Source organism: Grammomys surdaster, unplaced genomic scaffold (genome assembly GCF_004785775.1).
Source record: "Grammomys surdaster isolate TR1022 unplaced genomic scaffold, NIH_TR_1.0 343, whole genome shotgun sequence".
Lineage (NCBI taxonomy): Eukaryota > Metazoa > Chordata > Mammalia > Rodentia > Muridae > Grammomys > Grammomys surdaster.
In genome coordinates, this window is record NW_021604762.1 from 855,979 (window position 1) to 876,256 (window position 20,278).

Consider the following 20,278-nt stretch of genomic DNA (forward strand, 5'->3'; position numbering starts at 1 on the left):
GGGTACAGTGTGACAGCCAACGCCATGGGTACAGTGTGACAGCCAACTCCAGGAAACGGCCACATCACCTCAGACATTTTCGTTTTGTAGTGAAATTAATACATTTCTTGTACTTCTCATATGTGCAAAGTTCCGCCTATCCATATATACTTAGACTAAAATCTCCAAAGGCAGAATTGGGGTTTCAGTCTAATGTCAGTAAATTACCATCATTGTGGAAATCTTTTCATAAAATTCTTAAAACTGGAGAGGAAATGGGTTGGGAAGCCCTAGCTAACAATTTATTTAGCAAATTGTTTTTTTAGATTATAGTACTGGACGGTTCAAGTTGTTGGGCTACCCAAGAATAAAACACCAGCCTGCTGCCCGCTACTCATGAGTATGGCTCTTCATGGGCTGAGGCCATGTCCCCGTCTTCACTCTGTGCAGGCTGCTCACTGTTCATAATACAGCACCAGAGCCTGGATGGCCTCCTGATAAGGGCTCTGTAGACAAGTCCATGAGTTAATGATGAGTGTTAAGCTTCTTTCAAGGTAGGGAACTGTTCGTTCCAGATAACATTTTTATCTAATCAGCCCACATAAATTCAATCTTATCTGGAAATAGTTGTCTTTCCAGAGAGAGCAATTGCTAAAGTTTTTTTTTTTTTTTCTAAATTTCCAGGCTGTGTCTTTGACATATTTGATGGCATTACTAAACCTCAAACCAAGGTCTACAGAATATTAAACCAAAGAAATGCATGGGCTCAATCTTAACTAAAATCCTAGATAAGTCAACTCCTCCCACCAAGCCTTGCTTCATGTGGCCTAATCTCTCCACTGGGAATCCTACAGAATGGCCAGCTAGAAATCACCACTGCAGGGCTGGAGAGATAGCTCAGCCGTTAAAGGCTAGGCTCACAACCAAAAAATATAAGAGATCACCACTGCAGAAACAAACTGTACACAGTCATGTGCACATGCACACACACACACACACACACACACACTCACACACAGTAGGGGGACAGGGGAGATCTATATATGTGTGCATATTTTTTGTTTCCTTTATATCCACCCAACTTTAAGAGTTAAGTGTGAGCTGTTTGAGATGCTTTTTACGTTTTTTTAAATTTTATTCTATGTACACATGTATATATGTGTGTAGGCTTGCTTGTGCTGTGTATGTGTGGGGGTTAGAGGGCACCTTACAGGGGTTCTCTCTGTCTATCCTGTGGCTCCTAGGACAAAGCTCATGTCTTTAGACGTGGTAGCAAGAGCTTTTACCCACTGAGCCATCTTGAGGACCCTGGACTGCTTTTTCTCTCAGCCTATAATAAATGTTGAAGCTTTGGAGGCAAATGTGTCCATCTCTTTACATTTAACCATCTCGAAAGACTTTCCCCAGCCTGTGCCCACCAGTCAGCATTCAGAGAATCCACCATTATGGCCCTAAGAATATAGTGATTGGCTGTCACCACAAGCTAAAATAAACCACTTTGGAATTGAGGGAAAGGTTTTTTTTTTTTTTGCCTCCCCACCCCCATAGCCTGATTTCTTTGGGAAGAGGTCATTTTAAAGTTTCCATGCTTAGCCCTGTAGGCGTGTGTTAATGTGTGCAGCTGGGTTTGTGATTTGATATTGTTCTTCTAACGGCATAGAGTAGCTGTGGAAGGCTGGGAAAGGCCACGTAGGCTATAATCACATAAAAGGGAGTGTGTGTGTGTGTGTGTGTGTGTGTATGTGTGTGTGTGTTCGAGCGTGCGCACACACACACACGTGTGATGAATTCAAGACATGAAGATGGAGGAAGGAAGAATAAAGAAAGATACTTGGTTGCTCTAGAATCTAAGAAACAAGACTGTGGAGCTGGCATCAGGCAACAGCAGTCACAGTTGTGTGAGCCAATTTTCCTAGACCAGGAAGGAAACAGTTATGGTCTCTCCTATAAATGCAGAGATAAACCACTGTCCATGGCTTCCAAATGAAAGCATACTTCTCAGTAGTTCTCAGACAGGACTTGGGGCAGCCACAGTACCTGAGCATCAGACATGCAAGAATCTTAGACTCACCACAGACCTGCTGATTCTGAAGCTCTTGGTAGTTCAGGGGTCACAGGTGATTCCATTCCCAGCCCAGTTTGAGGACCAGTAATCTCCATATTCTCTCAGGTATACATTCATGAGCCACGTGTGTGTCAGTCTGCATCCTATCCTAGGACATATCAGGGACTTTCCCTTCCCAGCGCAAGTCCTCAGTGGGTGTGGCAGCTGCCACTCTGTGAGCAGTGTGAAAGTGGTAGGGAAGCCTGAGTTGGTGCTGGTGGGAGCAAGGCATGCCACTGGGAAAGCTAAGCTTCTCGGAGGCACTGGGGACTAGGTACAGGGGCTTCCTGAAGTGGTCATTTTCCATTCACCCAGATTTGCTTTCCAGTTCACAGTCTGAGGCCAGCTGATATCAAGGTCATCGGAGCAATGGGTGACTCACTCACGGTAGGTGACCTCAACTGTAGAGATTAAGAGTCGAGGAGATGTTGTTTACGTTTTTAAGACAGAGTTTCATGTAGCTCAGGCTGGCCTCAGATTCACTATGTAACTGGGCTTGACCTTGAACTCCTGATCTTCCTGGGTCTACCTCCCAAGTGCTGGGATTACAGCTGTGGGCTACGATGTCCAGCTAGGAAAGATGTGAAAACATGAAACTGAAAGTTGAGGTTTTGCTCTTAGCCTGTTTCGGGTTCGAATCCTCAAGGGCTTCCTCTGCCTGGGATCTAGTATGCCTCATCCAGCATGATCTCATTCCAACCTCTACACTCCTCTGCCATGCTGAGGTGAAAAGAAAAGTAGAAGGGACCCTGAGGGAGCATGAGCGACAAAGTAAAGTTATACAGCCCGTGTCTGGGGCGGGACAGCACCTCCTGCCATGAGGCCCAGCCAGTCCTGTCTGCCCATGTAGAAAAGCTAAGAGATGCCTGCTCAGATTGGCATACAGAGATGACAAGCTAGGAGCAAGTGCTGATGGGTAAGGAGGTGTCAGTAAGAAGGGAGGGTCAATGGAAGAAGTTGAGACTCCAGAGATGAACAAACCCACTAGCTGCCCCAAGGCAATACTCTGGACTTCTTAGATGCAATACTTTTTAAAAACAGAATCAGGTCCATAGAGAGCCTGAGGGAATTGGTCCCCTGAAGTTTCAAGAAACAAGTTTTTAAACGTCACTTACTCCTGGGTGGAGGCCAGCTGTCATCTCCAGCTGCTGCCCTCTAGATCAGTTACAAGGCAGCATTGCCCAGTGTTACCTGAGTCCTCCATTCTACCTGGTGTTCCTCTTGGGGGCAGTGGGTGAGAAGGCACGGAATCGACTGCTCAGACTCTGGGAGCAGGTGAGAATTCATCAACAAGCTCATCTATTAATTCTTGGGAGTGCCCTTTATACACTCCATCCACATGCCATTGGTCCCAAGCAAGCATGTCTTCCAAGTGGCAGTTCCTAATTGACTGTCATTTGTGTCAGCAATCTCTAGGCTTTCAGGAAGGCTTCATGTGAAAGTTGCCTCTGTGGCTGTGCACCATGCCCCATGTTTATGCAGAAGTGGTCACAGCCTTGGCAGTGGCCTTTCTGTTCCTTCTACAGCCAGATTTGAACTCTCCAAGGAGCAGATACCTGCTCACAACTGTGATTTAGTCACAGTGACGTCAGCTCACTCTGTAGCCCCATGGCAGAAATCCTGTGAGGTCTGACATTCCTCACATTTGGCCAATAAGAAAAGTGCAGTGAGTGCCCAAGTCACTCAGCTTGTGAGTCTAGAAGCCAGGCCCAGGGTGTAGGATCTGGAATGTAAGCCCCATAGTAGTCTTCACCATGATACCCCAGCAATTCCTTATCCCGAAGGTCCTAGTATGTGTTACTCCTGGGAGAGACTGGCAGGCTGGTCATTGGCACCTTACCAGTCATATATCTTAGCCACTTCCTGTTGAGTGAGGTCTAATATACTCCCCACCCCCATGGTCACTGGAAGATGCTCTCAGGACAGACAGCCACAGAGAATCACAAGGATATTCGGGACTTTGTGGCCCATGTGACCTGGTAGCAGTTAGGTACTGTGATGGTTTGAATTTGCTTGGTCCAGGGAGTGGCACTATTAGGAGGTGTGGCCTTGTTGGAGGAAGTGTGTCACTGTGGAGGTGGGCTTAGAGACTCTCCTGCTAGCTGCCTGGAAGCCAGTCCAGTCTTCTCCCTTCAGAACAAGTTGTAGAACTCTTAGCTCCTTCAGCATCATGCCTGTCTAGACACTCATGCTTCCAGTTATAATGATAATGGACTGAACCTCAGAACCTGTAAGCTAGCCCCAACTAAACGTTGTCCTTTATAAGAGTTGCTTTGGTCATGGTGTCTCTTCACAGCAATGGAAACCCTAACTAAGACAGAAGTAGGTACTAAGGACTGGGGTATTGCTGTGAGAGGCCTGACCATGCTTTTGTTTGGCTGAATATGGATTTTGTGACTTTGAATTCAGAAAGCCATAGAATGCTTTAAATGGGACTTAATGGACCATCCTAGTAGGAATATGGAAGACATTGATGCTGAGGGTCATTTGAATTCTGGAGATCTTTCTTATGATGTTTTGGTGAAGAATGTTGCTGCTTTTTTCCCTTGTCCAGAGTCTGCCTGAGACAAAGGTAAAGAGATTTATATTAATTGCACTGACAAAAGAAGTCTCAAAAAAGCTCAGCGTAGTCTTTGTCCTCTGATTTATTTTCATGAAGAGCGTTTTGATCAAGCATAACAAGCTTAGAAAGGAAAAATACAAAATGTAGGTTCAGAGTAAAGGGGCAACAGGAAGTGAAATGAAGCTAATCCTGTGTTCAAAGATATTAAATGGAATTAGAGTGGTGGCCATAAGGAAAAGTCCTACCCAGCTAAACTCACACATTTGCAGTTGCACAAGGCAGAGTTAAATCACGTTAGGCATTATTAGGTCCTAGTTACTGTTTTCATTTAGACATAAGGAGATATGAATATGTGTCAACTTGAAAAGGGATGGATTCTGATGGATATTCTCAGATTCAACTTGATTGAGATCTATAATAAAAAGCTTAGGTCCAGGCATGGTGGTGCACACCTTTAATCCCAGGAGGCAGAGGCAAGCAGATCTTGAGTTCAAGGCTAGCCTGGTACAAAACAAATTCCAGGTAAAGTTTAAGTCCAAGTGGGATGGTACATGCCTTTAATCCCAGTATCCAGGAGACAGAGCCACGCAGATCTCTGAGTTCAAGTACAGAGCAAGTTCCAGAACAGCCAAGCTTAGGCAGTAAAGTAGTTAGAGAACAAAAACCTGACGATGATGTAATAGAACAAGGAGGCCAGGTTGCAGCTCCAGCAAGCAACAGTACTTGGCAGCATTGGCCATGTGACTGTGGCTTTATAGTCAAGAATAGAAGGGGCTACTGGGACAACTGATGCTGGTTAGCCGGAGCTAAGAAATTAACAGTGATTAAGAAGAGACCAGCATCACTGAGGTGAAATCTTCTGGGAAGTGTTTTCTAAGAGCACAAAGAAACTGTGTTCCAGAGATAGCCAAGGTTGTACCTTGTGCTGCAGCTGGACTTGATGATGTGTAAGAGTCACCCAGGTGGTACTGGGTTTGAAGGCGTGAAGGGGTCATGGAGAGTTACTGAGGCTTGGCACTGTGAAGGGCCAAAGAAGGCCATTGGTAAAGGTGCAGCCTCATTTGCAGTTGACAGCCCAGGACTGAAGGGGTCATGTAAAGAAGCTGAGGCTTGGCACCATGAAGGGAACCTATTAGAGGCTATTGGTGAAGCCTAGTTGCAGTTGAAGACTCCATCAGATCGAAGATGCTGGTACTATGGGATGATCACCAAAAATAGTAGCAGCAGTGGAGCAGAGTCAACCAGAGCCTAGAGTGCTACAGAGGGCAGAGCTAGAGATGTGACTCAAGCTCTTTGGAGGAGCCCAGAAAAAGATCATGTGTGGATGCCAGTATCAGAAGCTGTAAAGTTGAAGTTACGTCAAATACTCCAAGATGTTAGAGATGCCAGAGCTGTGGGCTATCTGCTGGGGAAAGGTGCTAACAGGGAGTGGAACCAGCCCAAAAGAAGTTGTTGCAGTCACCAAAGATGAAGGGAGTTGTGGATCTGAAGAGTACTTTGACATCAGACATGGAGGTGCAGAGTTTGGAGTTTGCCCAGCTAGTTTTGGGACTAGCTTTGATCCAGTATTCCTCACTATGACATTTTGGAATGCTCATATTTATCTTGTAATGTTAGAGGTATGTGATCTGCTTTTTGATTCTTATTTTATAGGGGACTCCAGTTAAGAGATTGCAGATGAGACTTTGAACTTTGGACTTTTAACATTGTTGAGACTATTATAGACAGTTGGATTAAATATATTTTGCATTATGCTAAGTCTAGGTGTAGCCCCTAGTTTGAACAAGCCTATGGGGACCAGGGAGTGGAATATGGTGGTTTGAACATGCTTGACCCAGGGAGTAGCACTATTAGGTATGGCCTTGTTGGAGGAAGTGTGTCACTGTGGGAGTTGGCTTTGAGACTCTCCTAGCTGCCTGGAAGCCAGTCTTCTCCTAGTTGCCTTCAGAACAAGTGTCATGCCTGCCTGGATGCTGTCATGCTTCCTGCCATGACGATAAAGGACTGAACCTCAGTCAGCCCCAATTAAATGTTCTTTATAAGAGTTGTCTTGGCTATGGTGTCTCCTCACAGCAATGGAAACTCTAACTAAGACAGGTACTGAACTGCAGTGAACATAACCCAGGAATTTCTGCTGGAGTTTAGAAATGTATGCTTCAGGGAAGACGATGCTCTGAATATGAAGTACATCTTCCGGCTCTTTCTCACCTGCACGTGGGTGGGATATGATGACGTCAAAGGCTTAATTCCTCTGATTATATGTTTCACAATTTTAAACAATGGACACAGTACCTCCAAGCATGTGCTTTTGAAAAAAAAATACATGCTACAAGTTCATGATTCTCCTACTTGCTGTCCAGGCAGGGTTTCCCTGTAAGAGGCATAGCTGTGGATATATACTAGGCTCACCCCAGAAAGGGTGGGAGGTATAGCCACAGGATGTTTCATCTGGATTCTAGAACTTTCCTAGGTGTCCTGACCAGGATAAGGGTATGGGCCTAGAAACAGGCTGGCAGCCATGGGTCCTGAGAAAAAGCATGGACACAACCAGCTATTTGAGTTCTCTTTCAGGCAGGCAATGGGGCTGGGGCCAGCCCTGGGAATATCTTTGATGTCTTAACTGAATACCGAGGCCTGTCCTGGAGGTGAGTGAGTAAAGAAGGCCCTGAACCTTCTAGAAAACAGTACCTCAGTGGGGGATGGGCTATCTAGTTCTTTCTAATATCAAACTTCTAAATTCAATTTATTTGTCTCCCCCCCAACCCCCGAAAGGCTGTAATAGCTATAACAGGAGGTAATATTGCATGGGCGGGACTTTGGGGGGTTGGGATCAAAGTGCACAATTGTTTTGTACCTAGAAGAAGTCAGGGGGGATCTCCCTTGGAATCTTAGCCTTGGGTTGGGAGACCCTGACTCTCCTAAAGGCACTCTTTGAACAAGGGCTTTTCCAAGCTAAGCAGGAAGAGAAAGACCCAAGGTAAGTTATCAACAGTAATGGAGAGGCCAAGGGGCCCCCTGGTGGCCCTCCAAAGAATCCCTCTGGGTTGGAAAATGTAACGAAAGAGACTAACTTAGTTCTCCCTGCTCCAACATCAGAGCAGGGCTCAAAGCTGAAAGTAGGATAACAGCAGCAGCAACAGTTTAAGTTGTCTGTTTGCTCAGGTGTCCGTGGAGGGAGGAAAGGAATTGCATTTCTGTGATGGGCAAAGGGCGAGTCCCCGGGGCTGTGATTCAGGAGGGAACTCTGTCTTGCTTGACATTTTAAACTTTCATTTTCTTTCTTGCTTCTCAACAACAGTGTGGGCGGAGATGAGAGCATCAAAACCGTGACCACCCTAGCCAGTGAGTACCCTGGTGCGCTGGGCAGGTAGGGTATGCCTGAGCCCACTGCGCCTCCCGCTGGCGGCCGCCCAGCTTCGCAAGGCAGCAGGATGCAGCTGTGTGCAGTAGGGGGCGCTGCTTCCCCGAGGCTGCCGTCCTGGCTTAGCTCCTGCGCTAATTAAAACCTTGGAGGGTTTTGTTTGCTTTTCTGTGTTTTGTTTTGTTCTGTTTTGTTTTGTTTTGTTTTTTTCTCCAACGGGAAATCATCTTTTATCCAATAAATGAATTGAATGAGAAAAGAGAGCTTAAATCAAATCTTAGGACAGATCATTTTTAAAAATCCAGTAAAGAAGGTATTCTGAACACATCACTCACCTAGATTGAGAGGTAGGGTAGTGGGGGGGGGGGGCGGGGGGGGAGTGTTAAGCATCTGTGCTCACAAGACCTTGCTGTGTAAACCTGCAGCAATTGCAGCAGTGAGAGATGAAGCTACCTTGCTTGGTCTGTGCAAACACTCCCATACTTTAGACTCAATATTTTCCTTAATTGCTTTGCCAATATCCACTTGGATGGGTTTTAAAGTCTGGCTACATTTTTCTGAGAAGTCTGCCTTTGATCTTTTTTGTTATAGCTAATGCCAATGCTTTCCATTGTGTTATTTGATTCATTCTCTTTAGTACTGCCCAGCCCCATGTTTATTCCTAAAGTACACTTTCTTTTTCTTTTTCTTTTTTTTGTTTTTTTTTTTGTTTTTTTTTTTAAAGATTTATTTATTTTATTTATGAGTACACTGTAGCTGTCTTCAGACACACCAGAAGAGGGCATCAGATCCTATTACAGATGGTTGTGAGCCACCATGTGGTTGCTGGGATTTGAACTCAGGACCTCTGGAAGAGCAGTCAGTGCTCTTAACCACTGAGCCATCTCTCCAGCCCAAGTACACTTTCTTTTAATAAGGTGTTAGACAATATTTACAGTATATTCTTTGCTTCTTAGAAACCCTTAAGGATTTTACTTGGGAGGGACTTGATTGGTTTTATTTTGACTACTTTTTCTAATATATATCCCTTTGGTACATATCTTGGACTAAGAAACAATTTGAGTTTTAAGCCAGCAAGAGGGATACATAATGTCCACACTGGCACACCTGATCAGACTTCGGGTCTGTTATCTATTTTAGTTCCTAGAAAACTGTGTTGTATTTAAATAGTTACAGTTCTGTGTCACGAGTACTCCCTGTTCCCTGTTCCAGGAAGATGACTTAGGCTGCTCCCATGAGTGTGATGAACTTGGCTTTGAGATGGCCCAGCAAGACAGCTGGACACCATATTGTCCAAGATCAGCCACCAAAGTACTTTACAAATGACGGTGACAGTGTCACCCACTCAGGAGGACTCCCCTGAAATACTTAGCTTAGATGTTCAGCTTTCTTTCCTAAAGGAGGGAGGACAACCTGAGGGCAGAGCTGCAGGATTCAGGGCACAGCAGCTATGTAAACGGATAAAATGTTCTGTGTCAGTGCAAGGTAAGGATAGAACTTGTCCCCAGTGCCTTGTTTTATTTAACCCAGCCGATGCTCTAGCACAAGGCATGTGGGAGACAGGCCTCTGCCCTAATCAAGTCTCCAGGGCAAGGTGTGCCACCCCATAGACGCATGAATTGATCATCAACAAGCGTGGATGAAAAAGTCTGCAACATGGAAAAAAATCAGCAAGGAAATTGAGATTAGGGTTTCGAACAGAAATGTTAGAAATGAAAACACTCAGTGAGTCAAATAACCTAATGAAAGCATTGCCAATAGCTATCACCAAATACAGGAGGCATTGGGGATAGAGGACAAGGCTAATGAACTCTCTGATCAAATTTCGATGAAAAAAATAAGTGACCACAATGCTGGAGAGATGGCTCAGTGGTTAAGAGCACTGACTGCTCTTCTGAAGGTCATGAGTTCAAATCCCAGCAACCACATGGTGGCTCACAACCATCTGTAATGGGATCTGATGCCCTCTTCTAGTGTATCTGAAGACAGCTATGGTGTACTTACATATAATAAATAAATATTTGTTTAAAAAAAAGAATCCTGGGATATGATCAAGAGGCCAAACCTAAGAACGGATAAGACAGGAGATGAGATAAAGTCTAAAGGAATACAGAATTATTCAGTTAAGTTTATAGCAAAAGGTTTCTCAAATCTACAGGAAAAAAATTCAAACACAAAAGTCATGTGTTTGACACCCAAAATAGAGCCGACCCTAAAGAGCCTCTCCACAATGTGTTATAGTCAGTGTATCAGAAGTTAAAATTAAATAATATTAATAGCTGTAAGTAGGGAATGGCTAACTCACCCACAAAGGCAACTATATCAGAATAACAGCAGATCTCATTAACAATCATAAAAGTCAAGAGAGTATAAAATAATGTATTTCAAGCCCTGAAGGTAAATAACTGCCAATCAAAACTGCTATATCAGCAAAACCATCTTTAAAATTTGATTAAAAAATAACATTTTAAGAACAAAATGAAGAAACTAACTTTGATGAAGAAAAGCTCAGAAATGGACAGATTCTCTAATGAATTCCAGCAAGCCTTTAGAGAAAGCTAACTGCTGTCCCAAAACCATTCCATAACACGGAGAGGGCAAGAGCACCACCTGACTCATTCCACAGGGCAAGCATCAACCTCCTGCCAGCACTGCTGAACACAGGAATAGCAACAAAAAAAAAATCCATTTTCTTTGTGATTATAGTTGCCAAATTCTCAATAAAATACTCGTAAATTAAATTCAAGAACACATTGTGACCATATGCAAGTTAGCTTCTTTCTTTACAGAGATACAAGGATGCATTGCCATAACACATTAGTATTGACAGAAATCACACGATCATCTCAGTAGATGCAGGAAAAGACTTCAGCAGTAAAATCCCAAAAGAAACAAGGACCTGAATGTAGTGAATTATTATGTGCTATGCATATTCTCAGCCTATGGGTCCTGACCCCTTTGAGGGTTTAACGACCCATTCACAGTGGCCACCAAAGACCATCCTGCATGTCTTAAATTCACACTACAATTTGTAACAGTAGTAAAATCACAGTTATGAAGTAGCAACAAAAGAACATGCACTGCATTAAAGGGTTGCAGCATTAAGAAGGTCGAGAACCACTGGTGTGGGGTCTCAGCCTGCTTGATGTTCCATTCCATGCTGGGCTGTGGTGTTGGGGCTGTGTTCTGTCCTCCACACTCAGTGTTCAAAGGAACTTGACAGTTGGCTGTGTAATCCCAGCATTCTCAAGACTTAGACAGGACGATCACTAGCTGAGGATAGCCTGGGCTATATAGGTGTCCCTATGGCAGAAGAACAATAGAAGGGGTTTGGGAAGGTTGCTTTGGGTCCATTGGTAAACATGTCTCTTGTATTTCCAGACATCCTCCGGGAATTCAACCCCTCCTTGAAGGGCTTCTCTGTTGGCACTGGGGATGAAGACAGTCCCGGCGCATCCTTCAACCAGGCCGTAGCAGGAGCCAAATCTGAGTGAGCCTGGGTGTCCTGGAGGGAGTGGATGTTTGGGGGTGGGGGGACAGAAGTGAGGGTGCTTGAGAAAGCTGTCTGTAGCCTGGGATTTTAGTGTAGGCTGTAAGAGACTTGTTCTGTGTACAGAGTTGGGGTAAGAAGCTGGAGTGGGCTCTCCTGGGAGCATCCTTTGCTGTCAGACACACAGACCTGGCCAGTGTACACTCACCCCTAACCTAGCAGCTTGTCACATTCCTCTAATGCCATGCATACACTTGAAGCAGGTCACCCAGCCTCCTCTGTTTACCTTATTCCTTTATAAAGTATGACTGTAAGTGGCCTCATGGTGAGTCCTGGTATTAGCTTGCTGTTGCTGGTTTTGAGTCTTACACGCCCTGCCTTCATCAGAAGGGCATTTGGGCCTCTACAGTCCATATGCTTCCTGTGGCATAAGAAGAACACTGACAGGGGAGAGGAGGCCCTCTGTGTCAGCCACATTTCTTCCGTGGCCTCTGCAAACCTCTAAAGCAAAGAGGCAAGGGTCTTGCGAGCCTCTCTAGTGGAAATTGTGGTGTTGATGCCATCTTAGACGTGAAAGCTCTGGCGAGCTATACTCCTGATGATGAACCCAGCACTAATTCACCAGGGCTGCAGGGCTCTCCTGAGAAAATCTCTAGCAGTTCAGAGACCATGCTCCATGGTGCTAACCTGATGGTCCCTAAAACTAGCAGGTCAACCCTCTTGGTCCTGCCATCCCCACCGCACCCCATCTGCCCCAGCTCTGCTTGCATAGTATTCAAAACCTCGGGTGTTCCTTGGAGCCTTGTTTCCTAGCCAAGGAACATACAACACCACATCCAGTTAAAGGAAACATGTAAAAACAACAACAAAAAACAAAACAACAAAAAAAAGCAGCCTTTCTGTTTTACCAGTTTTTCTTCCAAATTCAGCCCAGGGCACACTTCTCCAAATGGGTCTTAAGGTTCTTATAGTTTGGTTTCTAGATTCTCTGATGTTTTCCCAGCTTTCAAGGCTGTCCCGGAGCTATCAGCTACCTCTAAGTAGCTTTCACTTCTATGCCCCATAGGAAAGACAGATCATACCAAACCCAATAGGTTTTAGAATGGATTTGAAGGCTGCTTCTCCCTTTGGTGAGGATAGGGGTGGAAGAGATTTGCCATTTTCAAGCTAAAGGTTGCTTTAACATTAACAGAATGTCTCTGTCCCAGGTAGGTACCAGCTGGTAGCAGCAGAAGTAAGGCAGGTCTAAGCATGGTTAGATCAGGGAGAAACATATGTAAGAACAGACCCCCAGAGGCAAGGACCTATGATAGCCACAGTAAGCATGGCTCATGGCCTTCAATCTGTGGCTGTACTTGTCCCTAGGCTCTAGGGAAAGCATCCAGGTGGCAGAGAAAAGCAGGGGCGGGCCAGTTGTTGCCATAATTCACTTGAAACTATAACACAAAGAAGCTATATGCCCTCAACAGGGTCTAGCCTTGGGTCTTGCAGGCTTTAGTCTAGCCCTGATCATATCCCTTTATATACACCCAGCAGTGCCTGAGTTGCAGAATACCTTCACAATTGTCATCCTTGTGTCCTACACAATAGCTCTGTCAAATGGACAATGTAGAGAGCTGATTGCCTGTTTTATCAGTGACTAAAATCTAAGCCTCTGAGGTATGGAGCACCCATTCCAAGCCCTGGTTCTTAGAAAGAGGGGTTGCCCTGGCAACCTCTGATCCACAGGTGGGAAGCAGGTTAAGTGACTGATTCATGGTCACCCTCCCAGGTATCTGATACCCAGGGTTCTAGCTGGATCAGAGCAACTGGGCTAGTAGATAGCTGTGTTGGGCATGGTGCCAGGGAACTTTGTGGATGGTGACAGTGACAATAGAAATTGTTCCAAGGATGCTTGCCTTGTGGTAGGCACTAATGACCCTCATCAGACTCTTTCAACTCCATGAAGAAGGCATAGCCACTGCTTTATTTTACAAAGGAAAGTCCTGGGTTCATAAGGTAAAGGTCTCCAAGGTGGTCATGGGTAGACCTGGCATTCAAACCTTGTTAGCTAGCAGAACAGTAGCTCTTAGTCATGAGGCTGCTTGGATCTCATTTGTACCCACAATGACTTTCCATGAACAGCCTGATCTATATGTTTACTGTCTTTGCTTCACAGTATAGACACTGAGTCTAGGGCCTTGTTTACACTAAGCAAGCACTCTACCAATGAACTCATCCCCAGCGCTGTAGTCATTTTAAACTGATGTCACCTTTGGGGAGGGGGGCTAGGTAGGCCATGACATCTGATCACATGGGCACGAGTTGAGTGGCACATGACGTAAAATAAATACATAGCTACCTATTTGCATTGAACAAGCCTGGCTTGGAAGAGAAACCAAAAGTTTACCATTAACTATACCAACATGAAAATAAATCCACTGAAAGGCAACCCCTCAAACGTGCAGGCCTGTACCCCTCTCAAGCGGTCTGTCGTCTCCAGTGAAGCCTGGGCGGGGATGGAGCTGTGTGCGGTGGGACTCAGTGTTGCCATAACTTTCCTCTCCTAATTCAATTGCCAATTGCTTCTCTCTTTGCTACACTGATGTTCTAGACTTCGATTCTCATTCATCTCCTTTCTGTGTGTTCCCACAGTGACTTAGCTGCTCAGGCCGAAAGGCTGGTGAACCTAATGAAGGCAGACAAGGTGAGTCTGGGAACATCAAGCACTCCTAGGGCAGCAGGATAAACCCATAGACTCAGAGAAGCCAGCAGTAGGGTGAGAGGGGCAAAGGAGTCAGACCAGGTTTCTAGCAGAATCTGAGCCTCTGCACCTCTGTTCCTTTGCAGGTAGAGTCCCCATTCTCTGTACTACCCAGCTGTACAGAGTAAACATGTATGGCCAGGCAAGCCTGGGGCTGTAGACATAGAAGGAAGGTACAACACGGTCCTATCCTCTAGGAGCTTTATAAGATGGGACAAACAAAAGAAACAAGATTATGAAACAATTGACTCATATTTTGTAAAGAATTTGCACAGGATAGAGGCGGGCACAATGGGAACAGGTCCCCTCACCTGATTGAGGGATTCAGAGAGGAAACAGAGGTACTTGAGCTATATTCTAAAAAAAATGAGTGTGAGATCCTCTTGCACATAAAGGTCAAAGAGCAGGCTCAGTGCAGACCTGCTTGGGGAGCTGGTACCCAGCCTGGTTATTTTTATGACGCAATGCACCACCGCCATCCCAAGATCCATTATTAGGAATGTTTCGGACTATGTCTATGCCTAATGTCAGGCTTTCCTGCTCCCCTTGTACATCTTTCACACTCATTTGCAAGCAGAGGCCAGAGACAACGTAAGAGGCTGTGAGCACCACGACCACCCTGGACCACGGTGTGTGGAATGTGTGTGCCCACATTCTTCCATGCCACCCTTCAAACATCTCTCTAGATCTCTCTTGAAGGAGATTCTAGAGGTGGCAAACTCCTGGAACCTCTATGTTGCTCTAACCTGTCACTCCAGCTAGAATCAACCTTCCTTCCTTCCTTCCTTCCTCTTTCTTTCTTTCTTTCTTTCTTTCTGCCTTTCTGTCTTTCTTTCTATCTTTCTTTCTTCCTTCCTGTCTGTCTGTCTTTCTGTCTTCCTTTCTTCTTTCCTTTCTTTCTTCCTTTCTTTCTTGTTTTTTTTTTTTTTTTTGAGACAGGGTTTCTCTGTGTAGCTCTGGATGTCCTGGATCTCTCTCTCTCTCTGTAGACCAGGCCAGCTTTGAACTCAGAGAATTACCTACCTCTGCATTGCTAGTACCAGGGATAATATCATGTACAATGCCCAGAACCAGCTGGGATTTTTTTCACAGACACCTTTAACTCCTGGGTTAGGAAAGTTTCTTCTTAATGGAAATGGTCCTTCTAATGTAAAGCAATTTAGAACCCTTCCTGGGACCAAAACCTAATTCCCTATCTCTCACAAAACTCAAAAGAGCTCCTTCTACCAGAGTGATGGAAACAGACCTGTGTCCTACTGTGCCACAAACCAGATTGGACTCTGATGTGGGAAACTGCCTCTATAAGAGTTTCCCACGTAACCATATTTGTTTTCTATTTATTTCAGACAATAAACTTTCAGGAAGACTGGAAGATAATCACTGTGTTTATAGGAGGCAATGATCTCTGTAGCGCCTGCAATGACATAGTAAGTCTTCATCCCTTGACCCTCAGGAAAGATTCCATAGTTGGCCACTGGGTCCTGTAACAACATAGCTAGGTAAGGACTCTGTACATGGCTTGGCATGGATCCATCTGGGGATTCATTAACCTTAAGACCCAGAGACATTCACCTGGAAGATTGGTCCTGATGAAGTTCCCTACTGAGGGAGCCTGATTGTATCATTCTAGAAAACTAGATAACCTTGTCTTATCTGGGAAAGTCTTGTTTGTTTTCGTAGCTAGTCTCAGGTTGGCTCCTTTCTGCAGTACTTACTGGCCTTGCCAATTGCACCTTTGTGCTGTCTCTAGGGAAAGTGGTTTCCCAGAAAGAGATTAGGCAAGGTTCAGGTCTGCACCCCTTGGGGCTGATGGGAAACCCACAACATAGCTCCTCTACGGCTGCCACCTGTGTTCTTCCTGGATTCTCAAGTCCCTCTGAAGGAGATCATGGTCAGAAGGAGCTGAAGGTTCTACCTCTCCTACCTAAGGCAGCTAGAAGACTGGCTTCAGGGCAGCTAGGATTAAGGATCTTAAAGCCCACGCCCACAGTGACACACCTACTCTAACAAGACCACACCTACTCCAACAAGGCCACACCTCCTAATAGTGCCACTCCCTGGACCAAGAATATTCAAACTACCCCAGGGAGTGAGGGACTAACAGAGTAAGGCAGAAGAAAGTAAGCTCGTGCCCAGAGGATGACCTGTCCCCAAACCCTTACGATACACTTTCCTGATATCAGAGTCATCTAGGGCTAGGAATCTTAAAGCTGAGATTTAAAGATCTCACAGGAGAACTGACAGGCTTCTGGAGACAGGTGAAGCTTTGGAATCTTGGAACCCCTCCCAGCTTCCTGGGAGACACAGTTTTAACCTATTGTAAGGCGAGGTTCTTGGATATGCTTCACCCAGAGAATGGGTTCCATTGATTTTTTTTTCAATGCTCTGAAAATGGGGCTGGGGGTGAAGGCCTAGTCAAGCATGAAGACCTGAAGGTGGATTTCCTATCACCAACAGAAGAAGCCAGAGACGTGTGCACACCTGCAACCCAGTGTGCTTGTGTGTGTGTGTGTGTGTGTGTACGCGCACGCGCGCGTTCCTGAACACCTAGTGTGATGTGTGCCTGAACACCTGTAACCCCAGTGTGCTTGTGTGTGTATACACCAGTAACCCCAGTTCTTGGGAGAGACAAAAGTATTCCTGGGCTTGCTAGCCAACCCAGTCTAGCTGAATAAATAAACCTCCAAATTCAGTAGAAGACCCTGTCTCAAAAAATGAGAGAGAGCCGGGCAGTGGTGGTGCATACCTTTAATCCCAGCACTTGGGAGGCAGAGGCAGGTGGATTTCTAAGTTCGAGGCCAGCCTGGTCTACAGAGTGAGTTCCAGGACAGCCAGGGCTACACAGAGAAACCCTGTCTAGAAAAAACAAAAACAAAAACAAAAACAAAATGAGGGAGAAAGCCACTGAGGAAGATATCTGATGTGAACCTCTGGATTCCATACACATATACATGGATGTTACCTCTATACATCCATCCCCTCCCTCCCCCTCTCCCTTCCTCCCTTCCTATCCTCTTCTTTCTCCTCCTCCTCCTCTTCCTCTTCTTCCTCCTCCTCTTCCTCTTCCTCCTCCTTTTCTCTCTCTCTCTCTCTCTTTCTCTCTCTCTCTCTCTCTCTCTCTCTCTTTCTCTCTCTCTCTCTCCTGTCTCTCTTGCACACACACACACACACACACACACACACTTCTAAAACCAGAGATTAAAAAAATCAAAGTGTGCTTCTGTTTGGAGACTCCTCCCTCGTAGCCCCGTGCATGCTTGAGGCACTTAGAAGCGATTGATGTGCCTGAGACTCAGAGGAGGGCAAGCTGTAGAACCAGAGATTATTTACAACACAGATCTTGAGGTCATCCACTTTGGTAGCCCCATTCCAGAGGTGCTATACAGGATAGCTAAGGCTCTAGACCTCTAGGCAATACAAAATCAATTCGGAGTTTTCCCTGGGTCTAGGCAAAAGGAAAGACCCTTTCCTGAGGGTCATGATGAGTGCGAGCATTGTAGCTAGGGACCCCAAAGATTGACCCTGTTTCAATATTGCCAACTCTGATTAAAATACAGAAAGAGGAGAAGCCAAGCTAGGAAGCAATCCTGCTTATAGGAAGGAGATGGGGTGATGCATGGGGCTCATGAGATTCTTCCTCTGCCTGCAGGCTCGCTTTTCTCCCGAAAACTTCAGAGACAACATCAAGAGGGCCCTGGACATCCTCCATGCAGAGGTATAGTTAGACCACACAGGCCTCCATCAGAGTTGCTCCATCAGAGCTGTCGTCTGTCATCTCAGAGGCCTCACAGAAGTTCTGAGAGCTACTTGACAGAAGCCTGCATGTATCCTCGAACAGCAGAAATGAGGGAGAAAGGAAGTGGGTGGGGCCAGGAGGAAGTCACAAGCTCTGAGCTCCAGCCCCACCCCCACCCCCGTGAGAAGTGAGAAGCCGATACTGTCTCACCACGTCATCTCAGTGACTGATTCTGTGTCTTCAGGTTCCCCGGACCTTTGTGAACATGGTGAAGGTGATGGAAATCACCCCCTTGAGAGAACTGTTCAATGAACCTTCAGTCAGCTGCCCACGGATAATCCTCAGGTCTGGTAGCAACTTCACCCATGTTCCTGAAAGGACTGTGGACCTTGGCAGATTCTTTTAAGAACCCCTAGGGTAGAGTATAAGGCTGGTTAGAACTATCCCGTACTTTAACCTGAAAAGATCTCCCTGGGGGACAGACATCTCAGGTTATCTTCTGTAAACATCAGTATAGAGCTCAGCAGTCTCTCTGAGAGAGCACATAAGGAATCTCTGCCTGCTGCTGAGTCGGCCACATGACCCCTTCATCAAGGAAGAGAGAGGGTATTAGCAATAGGATCACCCAGCCCACAGCATCCAGAACATAGTGACCGCCTCCCAGAGGCTGGTCCCCAGGCCAAACAGTGTTTCTGACTGGCATGCGTGTGTTCCAGATGGGACAAACACAAACCAGGGTTACTATTCCTCTGTAAAAAAGAAAGATGTGAGGTCAGAACTGGCAAGATCCAGGGGTGAATCTTCTCTCAGAGAACAGAGCATTCTGGACCTCAAAAGGCTGCTCCCAGGGGGCTGGCATCAACTCTCAGCCTCCAGAACCAACCAAAGATGGCATTCCTCTCTAGCACCAGTCAAGTCTATGACCTTAGGAAGGAAGACGCTCTTCTAACTGGTCACGGTGGCTGTGCAACCCTTCCTCCCCTGCGCTGTGGCCCTCACCATGTTCCTGGGCACAGCACGTGATCATTAGCTACCTCAGTGTGGTGATTATCCTCTACAGCCTGTGAGCACTGAGTCACTGCCAGCACAGCGTAGGGGCTCAGGGGCTGTTTGCAGATGAACTGAATGAATAATTCACAAGGGCCAGCCTTGTTCTTGGAAATTAAGGAGGTATACTGGCTGATCCCTGGAGAACTATGCCAAATCTTCCCTAGGGGAGTAGGGCAGACTGCACAGGTTCCCCAGAGAAGGCACAGGATACTGTGAGCAGACACAGGCTGCCTGCCAGGGCTGGTGTCAGGCATGCTATTTTCAACGCTGACTCATCTACTGGATCCCACTTTCTTCAGTCACTGGGACACATGGGGGGGGGGGGTTCAGTATATTCATTCCACTTCAGAATAGATGCCCCCCCAAAAGCCTCCCGCTACTGGTCACTGCAGAAATTGAAGGCCACCAAAACCAGTTTGGAGAAGTATCTTGCCACGTGTATTTGAAGATGAGAGTGTTAATATCAAGAGCTTCCTTGTCTTGAGACTGCCCTCTCTGCCTCTCTGCCTTTCTGTCTTGGAGGTCAAACTTCCTCTATGCTACTACATCTACCCAGAGCCACCTGGGCTATTATCTCCTGGGGATGGAAGTCCAGATTTGCCATATCCGGACAAACCAGAGTGGAGGTGCAGGCTGACAGAGTCGTTCAATTCAGTGACTGAGAGTTGAAGTCCTAGGTCCCACCAGTGTCAATGTGGCTGTGTGACTTTGAGGACATTACCTAACCACTGAAACTTGGTCATCTCCTCTCCCTCATGTCCTTGGTGCTAGGGAAGTCTGCTGTCACTGAACTATATGCCTGACCCTTTTTGCTTTTGTCTTTTTTTAAAGGGGAGGGTCTTGTGTATCCCAGGCTGGCTTCAAACTTGTCCTAGAGCTAAGAATGATCTACACCTACACTTCTGATCCTCCTGCCTCTACCCACCAGAGTTCTAGGATTACAGGCAGGGACCACCACACCCAGTTTTTTAATATTGGGAATAGAGCCCAAGGTTTCATGCATGCTAGACAGGCAGTCCCTAAAACCCTTTATTTTGTATGTTGAGATAGTATCTTGCTCAGCTGTCCAGACTGGCATCAAACTCGTGATCCTCTTCCTTAGCCGCCAACATTATTAGGATGACAGAGTGTGCCATCTTCAGATTGCTCACCTATAAAATGGGGACAATAAAAACTTCTGGGATGACTAAGAGATTTAAACATAATGAATACATGGTGCTTGGCACCGTTAACATGTAACGTGTACTAGCTG

At 45.9% G+C, this 20,278-nt stretch overlaps 1 protein-coding gene across 1 annotated transcript in view; it reads left to right on the forward strand.

Annotated features, from left to right (window-relative positions):
• The window catches only part of Plb1 (phospholipase B1), a 102,966-nt gene that overhangs the window by 32,401 nt on the left and 50,287 nt on the right, over positions 1 to 20,278 (forward strand). Inside the window, exons 14-21 of the mRNA XM_028778987.1 lie at positions 2,412 to 2,470; positions 7,218 to 7,291; positions 7,945 to 7,988; positions 11,389 to 11,497; positions 14,132 to 14,183; positions 15,587 to 15,667; positions 17,890 to 17,955; positions 18,221 to 18,321. Coding sequence (XP_028634820.1) covers positions 2,412 to 2,470; positions 7,218 to 7,291; positions 7,945 to 7,988; positions 11,389 to 11,497; positions 14,132 to 14,183; positions 15,587 to 15,667; positions 17,890 to 17,955; positions 18,221 to 18,321 — 586 coding nt within the window. The remainder of the gene's footprint in view (positions 1 to 2,411; positions 2,471 to 7,217; positions 7,292 to 7,944; positions 7,989 to 11,388; positions 11,498 to 14,131; positions 14,184 to 15,586; positions 15,668 to 17,889; positions 17,956 to 18,220; positions 18,322 to 20,278) is intronic.